This window comes from Camarhynchus parvulus, chromosome 4A, assembly GCF_901933205.1.
Source record: "Camarhynchus parvulus chromosome 4A, STF_HiC, whole genome shotgun sequence".
NCBI lineage: Eukaryota > Metazoa > Chordata > Aves > Passeriformes > Thraupidae > Camarhynchus > Camarhynchus parvulus.
Genome location: NC_044600.1, coordinates 3844235 through 3856748, shown reverse-complemented (window position 1 = coordinate 3856748; position 12514 = coordinate 3844235). Strand labels below are relative to the sequence as shown.

The 12514-nt window shown below is 42.9% G+C and overlaps 1 protein-coding gene across 3 annotated transcripts in view; it reads left to right on the top strand.

Annotated features, from left to right (window-relative positions):
* Positions 1-12514, top strand: part of DACH2 (dachshund family transcription factor 2) — a 242103-nt gene that overhangs the window by 112295 nt on the left and 117294 nt on the right. For 2 of the 3 annotated variants that reach the window (XM_030968000.1, XM_030967998.1), the window contains exon 2: positions 6356-6474. In XM_030968000.1, coding sequence (XP_030823860.1) covers positions 6356-6474 — 119 coding nt within the window. The remainder of the gene's footprint in view (positions 1-6355; positions 6475-12514) is intronic. The other variant, XM_030967999.1, reaches the window with a different exon arrangement.

Genomic DNA, 12514 nt, shown 5'->3' with positions numbered 1-12514 from the left:
AGAGTTAAAGAACAAAGCAGGGATTTACTGAAAGGCCTCAATGGATCCACCTTGGGCAGCACAAGAACCCAGCCAGGGCTGCACCCAAGATGAACCAAAATGGTCCCAAAATGCACGACCGGGCACGAGATCTCTCACTTTTATAAGTTTTGGTCCATTTGCCTGTTGGAGTTAATTGTCCAATTACAGCTTTAGGTTATGTAGTCCCATCCTTGTTTTTTCGCTCTTCAGCCCACGTTTGTGCTCCTGGGCCTGAGGTTTGGATCATTTGTCCTTGGTCCTCAGCTAGAGAAGGAATTGTTTTGTCTCCCTGCTCTGTGCAGAGAGCTCACCATCCCCTAACAAGAAGTTCAGACTAAAGCAGTGTACACACTAAAACAGCACAGAATCTGAAAAATACAAAAGCTAAAACCTGAGGTGTGAGGGAGATTGTGTTTTGGAGTGTCAGAGCCTTCCTGCACATGTCCTGTGTCCCCTGGCAGGTGAGCAGTGCCTGGTGCTGGCGCGGGCACTGCCCCGAGCGTTGCCATGGGCACCAGGTTCTCATCAGCTCCAACAGCTTCATGTATGATTAATGTTAATTGCCCATTTTGCATGGATGGCTTTTTCCCTGCTGCTGAATTGGCTCCTGTTGCCTTTGATGTGGCTGGTGATCCAATGTCCTGCCATGGCCAGACAAGTGATCAGTTTGCCAGCGCCGAAAGGAGACAGAATCAGGTTGCTGCGGGGTCAGGGTTTGCTTCTCTCCTTAAACACTGAAAGGTCAGGCAGAGTTTAACCACCCCTGGCATCTTTGAAACCTTGTAATAAATGCCAAAGCAGGGAGATTATTTTAAGTCCGTGCTGCAACTAAAAATCTGAAGGTATCAGGGAAGAATTCTAACTCGTCAGGATGTTACATTTATTGGTGAATACTTCAAAAAGTACCTTGCACAATCACTAGGGGGTATTTCATGATCTTTGAAGAGACGAAAAATTTTAATTTCTGGTTCCTGTGCCAGTTTCAGGAAAGTAACGAAGATTGAGGGTGTGTGTGTGTTTTATTTTGCTTTTTAAATTGTCATTTTTGTTGTGTTTTTCTTTTTTATTTACGTCTGAGCACTTGCACCACTTACTGCCACTATTAGCAGAGCAGTTTACACAGCGTGTCCTACAGTACTCCAGTATTTCTCCTTTAAGCCTAATAAAATATGTTGCTATTGAAGAAATCTGTGATACATATGAGAGCTTCCTAAATCACAGGACTAGCATATTTTTGAACCAAATAGCTCCAGCCTCATGAAATCAATAATTAATTTATTAACTGGATCTATTTTGAAAAAAAAAAAAAAAACACCAAAATCAGCAGTCCTGGCGAGGCTGCCTCCTGCCAATTCATAAATAGTTGATGACAAAAATGAAAAAGTGTAGAAGTAAAATTCAAATCTTAACGATCAAAGTATTGGGTACCTCATCTATCACAGCTTGGAATAAACATATCACAGAAAGTGTCATATCTCATTGACACTGCAAAACATAATGCTTTCCCTTGTTATCTAGCGAGCTGCCAAGGCTACAGAGTTTATAGGCTGCTAAGATAATGTGCTGCTGGTAATCCACTTCACTTGCAGAAATATGAAGTACTGTTGAAATGTATTTCTACTTGGTTTATTCTTTGCTCTCCAGAGGGTAGGATGCTATTTCAGTTCCTCTAAAGAAGCTCAGAGAATGAAAAGGAAAACATCAGGATAAATTATGCTAAATGGTGGACTAGACCCCAGAGGAAATCATGCTTCTGTGGTACAGTATTCCTCCATTTATCTTACAAATGTTACATCTAATGTTAATTTTGTAAAGGGAAAGCATTCAAAGGTCCATCTGATCCTTTTAATAATAGTTTTAGTGCTATAGTGTTATTTGTCAAATTCCTGCCATCATAACTACTAACTTTCCTAGTTTTGGCAGACCATTCATACAGAAAATATTTTGGGCTACTAATACATAACATTTTATTTCACAAAACACAAATAACCTAGTAATTACACTCCAAAACTTAACAAATAATTGCCAGCAAGCAATTACCATTCAATTAAAGAGTAATTACATGGTTATTTGTGCCCTGTAAAATAAAGCATTACTGAAATCAGTAGTGCAATCAATATTTTAGCAGAAACAGGATGCTGCAGTGATGGACCTTTCAACCTGTGCTGATTAAATTGTCATCCAAATAACAGTTTCCTAGTTAAATCACCACATGTTTATTTGTCTTGATTAATATGCAAATTCTCTTCTGATTCTAGTAAATCTCCTATATTTAAAAGCACAAAAGTAGAGTACTATCATACATCAGCAGTGATGTGCTGCATATTTCCACTGATTAATTACATTTACAAAGCATTGATGAATTTGTGGATTTTGTGAAATTCGGTTGTCTATAATGAGCATAAAATAGTTACAAAAGACGGAGCTGATCAGTAATTGTAAGAAAATCACAAAAATAAAACATTACTTCATGTATTGACTCAAATTAAAAATCCTTGTGATATCAAGGGAATATATAAAACTTTGAAAGAACAAATAATAAAATTAGCTCTCAACAGGAGTGGAAAATAAAGAAGAAAAGAGACATTAATGAACAATTTCTCAGCATTTTCCTGTATAAATTTCAGCTGTCAAATATACTGCTCAAAATGTAATTTATTCTCTGACAAATTTAATTTCAACCAAAATTTAAAAAATGAACAACATTCAGATTAGTTCATTTTTCTCTTTCAGGAGTTAGTGATTTTGTGGGGTGGAGAGGATGACAGTGATGACTTTAGAACCGTGGTGCAAATGCAGCTAAAAACCCAAAACTTCCAGTCGTCCTCACTTTTGTGTAATTGGTGATCCAAGGAGCTTTTAGGTTTGAGAAATGCCAATCAAATGTTAATCAATACTTATTTTATTTAGTAAAAATAATAAATTTCTTGAAGTTATACATGGGAAGCAATATTGTTCTTCTGTTTTAGCCTCCATGGTCTTCACTTGGGATCATAATTTTTGTTTTTTAAAAAGTTTTTAAAAGATACCCATAAACTAGAAGTTTCTGACTGAATTAATATCTACTTTAGATTTGAGTAGTTTTCCATTTACGAAGATCTATTGATGGCAAGTAAAATCTCTACACAAATTTTTTAGACTCTCAAAGAAATACATTTAAAATTGTTTGAAGAGGATTGTTCCTGTTTATACTTCCTTTGTTACCAATGGGGAAAAGATTTTTTCACACTTCTTGAATATGTGACTTCCTTGAATGAGAGAAAGGAAAACGTGAAAAGAAAATGCCGTAAAAGAGCAGGGTGACAAAAAGATGAGCAATAATATTAAATAAAGTTAATATTTATATGCTAATGCTATTAGCATTTATATGCTAATACTTCCATAATCACAAATTATGTCTTACTCTCCCCAAATGATAATTCTGCTTGCCTTGGGTTTACTGTGCAGTGCTTTTCTTATCAATTTTGGCTGAATGTGGAGGTTGCATACATTTTAAATAGGGAGGGTGAAATTTGGTGGATTTCTAGAGCATGTGGGGCAATAAGAGGGGATTTTGGGGGGAATGTTGAGTCACGGAGCAGTGACATTCCATGGCTTGGTGGTGCCAGCAGCACGTTCACTACAGAAAGTAAATCCCATCAAAACCTTACATCTACTGGTCCTTTGTGCATATCTTACTAAAAAACCCAAGACTTTGAGCAGACATTTGTATCCTCTGTGAAATTCCTGGTGTCATGGTTAAACAGAAATGGCAGAAAATCTGTTTGTGGCCCCAGATGGAAGCATTTGGACTCAGATTTGTCACATCCTGAGTTGTGCTGTCCGCCCAAGCTAAAGCTGTTGATTCCTGGTGGGTGACACATCTCTGGGAATATCCAGGGAATCCAGCTGGAATTTTGAGGTGTGTGCTGCAGTGCTGGGGGCTCTGGGATTCCTGTCCTTGCTGGGAGGCAGACACAGGGCACTGGGAACTGCAGAACTCAGCATTGCAGACCCAGACAGGTCCTTGCAGGTGTGCCATGGTCAGCTGGGAGCAGCGTCCAGCTTTTCATTTAAAAGCCGAGATAAAATTAGAGACAAAGGACTTGGGTTTGATTTGAACAGATTCAGCTGGGAACAATTCCATTCAGATTATCATGGCTATAGCTGTCAGCCCTGATTCTGGGCCCTAGGAGTTCCTGATTTACAGGAGTACTCACTAAAGGGCTTTCACTAGGGTAGGAGGACACTTCTTGTTCTTCAGTCCATCAGCCCCTTCCCCAGGAGGACACCAAGACAGCAATCCCCAATCCCAGAGACACCAAGTGCTGAGTTTTCCCAGTGGAACTTGCCTTGCCTGTGTGAGGGAGGATATAAATACAGGATATAAATACTTCCAGGGCCCTGGAAGGGAATGGAGTAAGCTTTTTATGTGAACTCCTCCTCCTTCATCTCTTGGGCTTTCCATGTGGGTCAGAGCTCAGGCACAGGTGTCACATTGAGGTGTGGAGACACCTTAAGCTGTGCTCTGCTCCACCTGTGGGCCATGGATGGTCAGAGCCATCAATGTGAGTTCCTGTCGGGGCAAAAACTGCAGAACCAGGGCTGAAACTCCACAGTCCCCCCTCCTCGTCCTCTGAAAACACAAATCACGACTAAAAAGTCTCTGTAAAATCTTCTAAAGCTGTTTGTTGCGTTTTGAAAATGTTTTTCTTAGATTAATACCAACATACGGAGTTTTCTTCTAAAGATTTGTGAGTATTTGAGCTCAGGAGAAAAATGTTTTGTTGTTTTGTTGATTGAGCTCTTCCACTGGAGAAAGCTGCTAATTTTAGCTGGTTTGTAGGTTTTTTTCAGAGACAGTAAGTGCCAGCTAAGCACTTACACATGCCTGTGGATTACAGGCTCCTTAATTCAAAAGAACAATGATTCCTGTTTGTTCAAAACCCCCACGTATCAACGTAACGCTGTCTGTTAGAAATTTTGTTGTGCAGGGGATGATTTCAGCAGGTGATTTTAATAGAGAATGCATGTGTGCATCAGACTTCCCCTGGAAATCAAATGCTCTTATTTTAGGTTTACATTATTACAGCCCAGCAGTTCTTGTAGCAAGCTTTACTGCACAGCCATCATAGTATGATAAACAACTGAAAGCATCAAAAAGAAAAATGGAAAAAACACTGAATAAAATGAAATTCAAAATGGACAAACCCGAAGCTAAAAAGAGGGGGGAATGGTTTTATAGAGATAAAATAGTGAACCAAAAAAATGATTTTGTGCTACTTTGATGTACAGAAAAACAAAATAACACTAGCATGGTGTGAAAAATGAACAGGTTAATGGTACCTCTGTGGAGTGCTGCTGGAAGTTTTCTTCATTTAAATGCAGAGTTTGTCATGCATTGATGGAGGGCTTTGCCACTGTAACTTGATAGAGTGAAGTTTAACTTAAATTTCTTTGTGAACTAGAAGTCATTTTGGAAATGCTTTCTATTCAAACCTCATTCATTGTTGCAGCTTAGTTATTTTATACAGTGTTTCACTCTGTGTTGTCAAAAGCTCTATTATTCAACAGAGTAAAATCTGTTATGACCAGAGAGAAGCAGCGATACTTTTCCAAACATGAGGAGGTTGCATTTGTATTAGATGGCTTGAGGAAGAGTCGATTCAAATGGTTTTTTTGGCCTGTAAATCTGTGTTATGATGGCAGTGGAGGATGGGGACAGGTACACACACTGATGTAAGGGGTGAAGGTGATAGCTGAGAACAAGAGTTCAATGGAACCAGTCTGTGAAGGGGCCTCTGACATTTTGGACTAAAACCTGCACTGATAGTCCACAAACTGGTGAGTTTTTTGGCAGGTTGGGCTAACACTTGTTTGATCTGTGGTAGTTAAACCCAGCAGTCAGCCTATGAAGGTAAGTGGTGAGCTTTGCTGCCTTCAGGAGGAGGCAGGTGCCTGCCATGGTCCACAGCAGGGTTGGAGGTGATGCATTCAGGGCTTCAACTCCTCATCTCCTCAGGACATCAGAGCCTGTAATTTTCTGTGTTCCAGGTACATGGCAGAGACTGTGGAGCAGTCGCTGCTATAACCCTCTCCACTGAGCCCCTGTGAGGTGATGGAATCCTTGGATAATGGAAAACCTTACTGCTGGCTCATGTGACACCCATGCAGTTCTTCCCTCTTTAACCAAGCCATTTCTCCCTTTTTTTGTTTTTCCGTCCTGGGCCGGAACTCCTAATATTTACTGTCTCGTATCGCTGACGGTTCACGTATTTCATACAAATCGATGCTGTGTGTGGGAAGCAAACATTTCCCCAAGAAAACCTTGTTTTCATGTGTGCTCTTGTGCCAGCAGCTCCCGCCCAGGCCGACCCCCCAAGCGCTCGCTGGGAGTGGCGATCCAGGAGAACGCGCGGCTGCTGCCCCACGGAGTGCCCGGCCTCCTATCGCCCGGCCTCATCTCCCCAACAGGTAATAAACCCCAGCCAGTGATCAGCCTCATCTCCTCATCCCGCACAGCAGTTAAAATAAACTAATATTGATCTAACTGCCTTGTCCTTCAGGGCTTTTGCAGGCTTTACCAGAGGTTACGTTATTGGATTTTTTTTTTTTATTTTTTTGAGCGTTCATGAAAACTCTGTTTTGCTGCTGCAGTGACTGAAAATGTAATGGATTTGTAATTTAGTTCTTTATTAATTGTAATTTCCTTACAGGAAATTCCATTAAATGTGTTATTTTAGTAAAAGAAAAAAAAAAACCCACAAAAAAACTAAGCCAACCTGAGAAGCTGAACTATTGTCTGGGAGGCCTGTAAGAGGCATTTCTTGCTTTGAAATGCATGTGTGTTTTAGTTCTCGTGGGATCTGAGCAGCGTGGCTAATGCCTGGTGTATTGTAACCCCATTAATGTCTGCTGGGGAGAGACGGAGATGCTTGTAGGAATTACAGAAGGAACACTTGAAAAGCAGATAAGTCCACGTTGCCACAGTGCATTGTGCTTTAATAATCTGCTTTCAGTATCATAAAGTGAAAAATCAAGCATGAAAATATGTGGAATTATAAACATAATTTAATGCATAGTATTTAATTTCACTTCATTAATTTATTAATAGAGTTTAAATTAAATCTTGTGCTATCCTGATGAGTGTTTTAATTTTTTATTAATTGCTGTGTGCTAAAGGTAAGTTGATTTTCATAATAAAGCTATATTCACAGGCTGTATTCATAAAAGTAATTGCTTACAAATTCAACAGGCTTAGCAGTTTTAGGATTGCTATTAAAGTCCAGTCTAAATAAACTGTAACTCCCTAATAGCCAAACACAGTGAAGTTTTTAGGAGAACACAAAGTCGTAGAATATGTAGCAGGAAAAGCAGAATTAAAAATCCTTGCTGGGAGTGGAGTGCCATCTCTCCTGATCTCACAGGTCACTCTGCTTGCAGAACCTGTGCACTGCAACTGAGGGACACAGAGAGAGCCTTGATTCCCCTGGTGTCCCAGGGATGTCACAGGGAACCTTTTCTGTGGAAAGAGGGAAAGAATGTTCCTAAACAATATTTACAGCAGCCCCAACTGGAGCAGTTACCAAAGTATGAAAGGGCTTGGCCAGAGCCACGTGCCACAGCTGGGCTGCTGCAGCTTCAGGCACTGCTCATGTTTGTGACAGGGGTCCGGAACTATGATTTCCCTCCTGTAGTTCATAAATGAAAGGTTTTTAGTATCTCTGCCGTGTTCTCAGCTCAGGAATTCCATGGATTCTTGTTCATGTTACTACTGATAGACAGGAAAGCACAAGAGCCTCTTGCATTGATCAGTTCTTCTCTGAATTCCAGAATATTCCAAGTTACTTTTCCACTGTGTGTGTATGTGTTTGCAAATAGGACACCGGATCACACAGACTGCCATGCTGCCTCAAACTGGGAAATATTTTAGGACGTGGCGTGTTGGGGGTGCACAGTGAAGCACCTCAGACACATTCCGTGTCTCACAGATATTTTGAGTAGCACACAGTTTGAGTCGAAGATGATGAATTTCCAGGCTGTTGGGAGTTGTCTGGAGCCTGGAGTGTGAGTGGGCTCCATCCCTGTGTTTGGCACAGGGGGGAAGGTGTGTCTGGGGGTGTCTGTCGGGGCAGCCACCTCCCTGACCCCGGGAAAACCTTGGGGAGTCCCAGACAAAGTGCCTGGAGCAGCTGAGGGGGCTTTGGGAGCAGCTTGGAGGGAGAAATGCTCATTTCAGAGTGGTGGTGCCACCAGGGCTGCACACAAGGAGGGTCCCTGTGGCTGAGGTGGCCCCAAGAGCAGCAGGACAGCTCCTGAGCCCTGTCACTTGGGACCACAGCTCTGTCACTCAGGGTCACAGCTCCCCAGGGCTCCTGGGGCTCATGTTGTTCCTAAGGGAAGAGCTGGGGGAGCTGCTGGGCAAGCAAAGGTGCCCAAAGAGCCTCTCGTGAACTCCCCAGGGATCTGAGCAGTCCTGGCTCTGGATGGAGCCCCCATGAGCTGCATCTGTACCTCTTTACACTGAGATTTCTCATTGCTTTGCCTGCAGTACTTTGGGATTGGGTTCTTTCCTTTGGCCGAAATAAGGACAAAATGGGTTTTAACACTTGTCACACAGAACAGAGGTTTTTCTTCCAGATTTCCAAATGGTGGACAATAGACTGGAATAAAAGCTGCTCCCAGCTCCCTTGTGGATGTTTGGGTGGCTGTGGGAGGGGAGCAGGACCCAGGACTGAGATATTTTGCAGCATGGCAGGGTTGGATCCATCCCTTCCAGAAGAGCAGAGGCTGATAGGGAGGCAAGACAGAGCTTTTACATCTTGAGCACTTCTCTGGTTACCTGCCCCCTGTAACTGCAGTGTAATTGCCTGAAGCATTTCCTCTGGACGTCTTCTTGTCCTTGATAATCCTTGTGTCTGATCTTGCCTATTGTTCCTACAGCACGGATATGCAGATGTTAATGTTAGTCTGCCTACATTATTCTAATTAAAAAAAAAACCAAAACAACAACAACTCTCCTTATGTGGCTCCCTCATTTGCCATGTCCAGCTTAGTTGTTTTCTCCTATTTAGTAACAGGCTCCCCATCAGCCAATGCAGCATGATTCACCCAGCATTGCATTTTTTCATTTTTACCCCCTCTCCAGGCTGCTGTCAAGGTGCAGTGGAGGCAGTGGGGTCCAGGCTGGCTCTGCTTAGATGGATGGGTCTCGAGTTGTGGCTGCAGAGCTGGCAGCTCTGTCTGGAGGGGGTATTACACACTGATGATTGGTAACTTCCTGCAGACTCCGACGAGCCATCTGTGTTTCCACTCCTTGAAATGTGCTGTTATTTTCATCACCCATTTGGTTTGTGTCAGCTCGGTTTACATGGTCATTTTCACATAATAAACAGGTAGTTAAATTAGGCACGCTGCATTTCCCAGTGTGGAGGGGATTTTTTTGACCTCTTGGCACAGCCAGCTCCATCTCCTCTGAGACCTAAGGAACTTGTGAAGGAGCTGCAAGTGAAGCCTTGACCTTTTTAAATGTTTGTAGGTACTTTGCACCTTGAGGGAATGGGAATATTTGGGTTAATCTGGGTGAGTGCTGTGCCTGAGAAGGATGAGGTGGTGTGTGTGGGATGGCCACCCCTGGGGAGGGCTGAGGAGGCACAGGAACCCTGCCCTGGCTGCATCCTGGAGTAAGCACTGTCCAGTTTATGTTAACTTAGGAGAAAGTGCTTTCCTTTTTGTATTGGTGTAGGAAATGTGGGGATCAGCGTGGTGCCCCTGCCTGCTGTGAGGGCAGAGCTAAAATCCTGTGTGTCACAGAGGGATGGTCATCAAAGGCTCAGTCCTTCAAACAATGCCGTGGGATGAAGTGACATGAACAAAAAAAGGGCTTTATCTCCTACTAATGTACAAGTCTTTATCATCAGTGTATCTTAACAAGGCAGCTGGGACTTATCTGGGGAATAGATTCTCAAGGAAGTTTTGGGGTCTGAAGCATTAGTTTGCTGTGTGGAGAGAAGCTGAAATCTGTTGCATGATTGAAGCCAGTGGTTCAGCAAACTGTCCATATGGAATGAAGCTGAAAGAGTGGCTGGATCTTTTGATAGTTATCTGTGCAACTGCAGTCCTCCTTCCCCTCATTTCGGTTGTCCTCAGAAAAGGTTAGAAAACCACTCTGCCTTCATGGCAATTTTTCTCTGCTCACTCTGTAGAATGGCTGCCATTATTTCAATAAAAACATTTTGGGGACTGCTTCATTTTGTCTTCAAGGTATTGTAGAGGGTGGCTCATGGAAGAAATGATCCTGTCTATAGAACTTAGTGAGATGGTGGTACAGGGCGCTCAGCAGCTGCGTGGGGCAGTTTTTGGGGCAGTGGGATCTCTGTGAGTGCCCATGGCTGTGTCCTGCAGCTGGAGCTGGCAGTCCTGGGAGGGTCAGGGTGATGGCACGAGCCTGTTTGGAGCATCCCTGTTGGCTTTTTCTGGGCTGTGCTGCCCCGAGCTGTGGCAGCCTGGCAGGGGACAGCTGGGGGGTCAGCAGTGGGATCACAGGGAGGATTCAGGGCTGGGGGGTCAGCAGAGGGATCACAGGGAGGATTTAGGGCTGGGGGGTCAGCAGAGGGATCACAGGGAGGATTCAGGGCTGGGGGTCAGCAGAGGGATCACAGGGAGGATTCAGGGCTGGGGGGTCAGCAGAGGGATCACAGAGAGGATTTAGGGCTGGGGGGTCAGCAGAGGGATCACAGGGAGGATTTAGGGCTGGGGGGTCAGCAGAGGGATCACAGGGAGGATTTAGGGCTGGGGGGTCAGCAGAGGGATCACAGGGAGGATTTAGGGCTGGGGGGTCAGCAGAGGGATCACAGGGAGGATTTAGGGCTGGGAGCTGCTGAGGGCTCAGCACAGGGATGGCAGGAAGCCTGGCTGGTGGGGAGACAGGTGAGAAGAGGAAAAAAAGGCATTTTCAAGTGGGTACTCAGACAGAAGCAAACCACCTGCATTTCCAGTGTGTAAGATAAACTGCTGTTTTCATTATCAGCTACATTAGTTTCACTCCTCTTGAAGTGATTCTTCTTTTATTTCATAAGCAGTTAAAATAGACTGTCTAAGCTCTGTCTAGAGTTTTTAAGAATGCAGTGTTTAAAATATTGACTCATTTGTACAGATACAAATACTTTTTTTCAGAACAGTTTTGTCTTATTAATAGTTTAAAGAATCTGTTGTGAACTTAATAGTTTCAGGTAATTAATAATTCAGTGGAGTTAATATTTTAATAGCTGCACCAAGTCGCATCATTGTGGGACTCAAATAGAGCAGCTCACAGGATCTGGTAACTTCTTGTGTTCCTTCAGCAGCAACAGCAGCAGCCACTCAGTCTTTGTACAGCAAAGGGGGGATAGAACAGGATTTTCTGCAGTCTTTGGAATTTTGATGTGGTATCTCTGTGGTAGAGCAGTGAAGGAGCCTGGAGGCTTTTGGGGTCTCTGGTGCCCAGTTGTGTTTATCCAGGTGGGCACACATCAGCCAGCACAGCCTATGGCAGCTCCTGCTGCCAGCAATCCCACAGACCCTTGCCCCACTTGTTAATTTGACTGAGCATTTCTGTGTGTTTACATCCCATTTCTGTGGCTCATTTCGCTGTTTACAATTACCCTTTTTTTCCTTGTGGTTTTTTTTTCCCTTTTTTTTACTGTTGTCATACGTGACATTTGAAAGTTCCATTTATAATGAGAAGCATATGCAGAACTTTGTCACTGTTGGCATTACCTGGCTTGGTAGAAATTATTATTTTTAATCAAAGGCAAACACGCTGATTAAGGATGCCACAACACTCCTCTGCCTATGGGGAACATTAACAGTTTATAAATTGTTCTTGGTGACAATTCAGTAGTGAATTACTTTGATATATATGGCTAATAAATTAATATGATTAAGTTAATGAGTAGTACAAGTGTTGCCAAACTCCACTCGTCGGGCTTTTAATGCTGCTCCACATTTGCAGCTCGAGCTTCCCCCTGTGGTGAGAGGATCAGTGCTACCTACGCACTGTCATTGTGATAAATGGCATATCCCACAGTGCCCTGCACTCCATCTGCTGTGTCCCCAAAATGAGAAATATTTTATACAAATCACACACTCAGAAGCTCAAAGGACTGTGGAAAGATCTATTTTTTCAAACAATAATAAAAATGCATACGTCTCTTTAGCAACTCTTCATTTTTACTGTCATAATGAATGCAGATAGATTTGGGAAATGAAAGCTGGTGTGAGTTACATAGGAAAGTTATCCACTGCTCAGTAAAGCTGACAAATAAGTTACATGTGCACTCTTTCATTTGATCATGAAATGTTCTTAGATAAAAAATGATGTTAGAACATCTATTTAACTGGATTTTAAAATTAAAGACCATGTGTGCAGCATGATTGAGCACCACCCATCTCATGCCAGCAGATTTCTGTGCTGAAGGGAGCCTGAATTGGAGTGAATGAGGAATGCAGGATCATATCATTACTCTTTTAATAC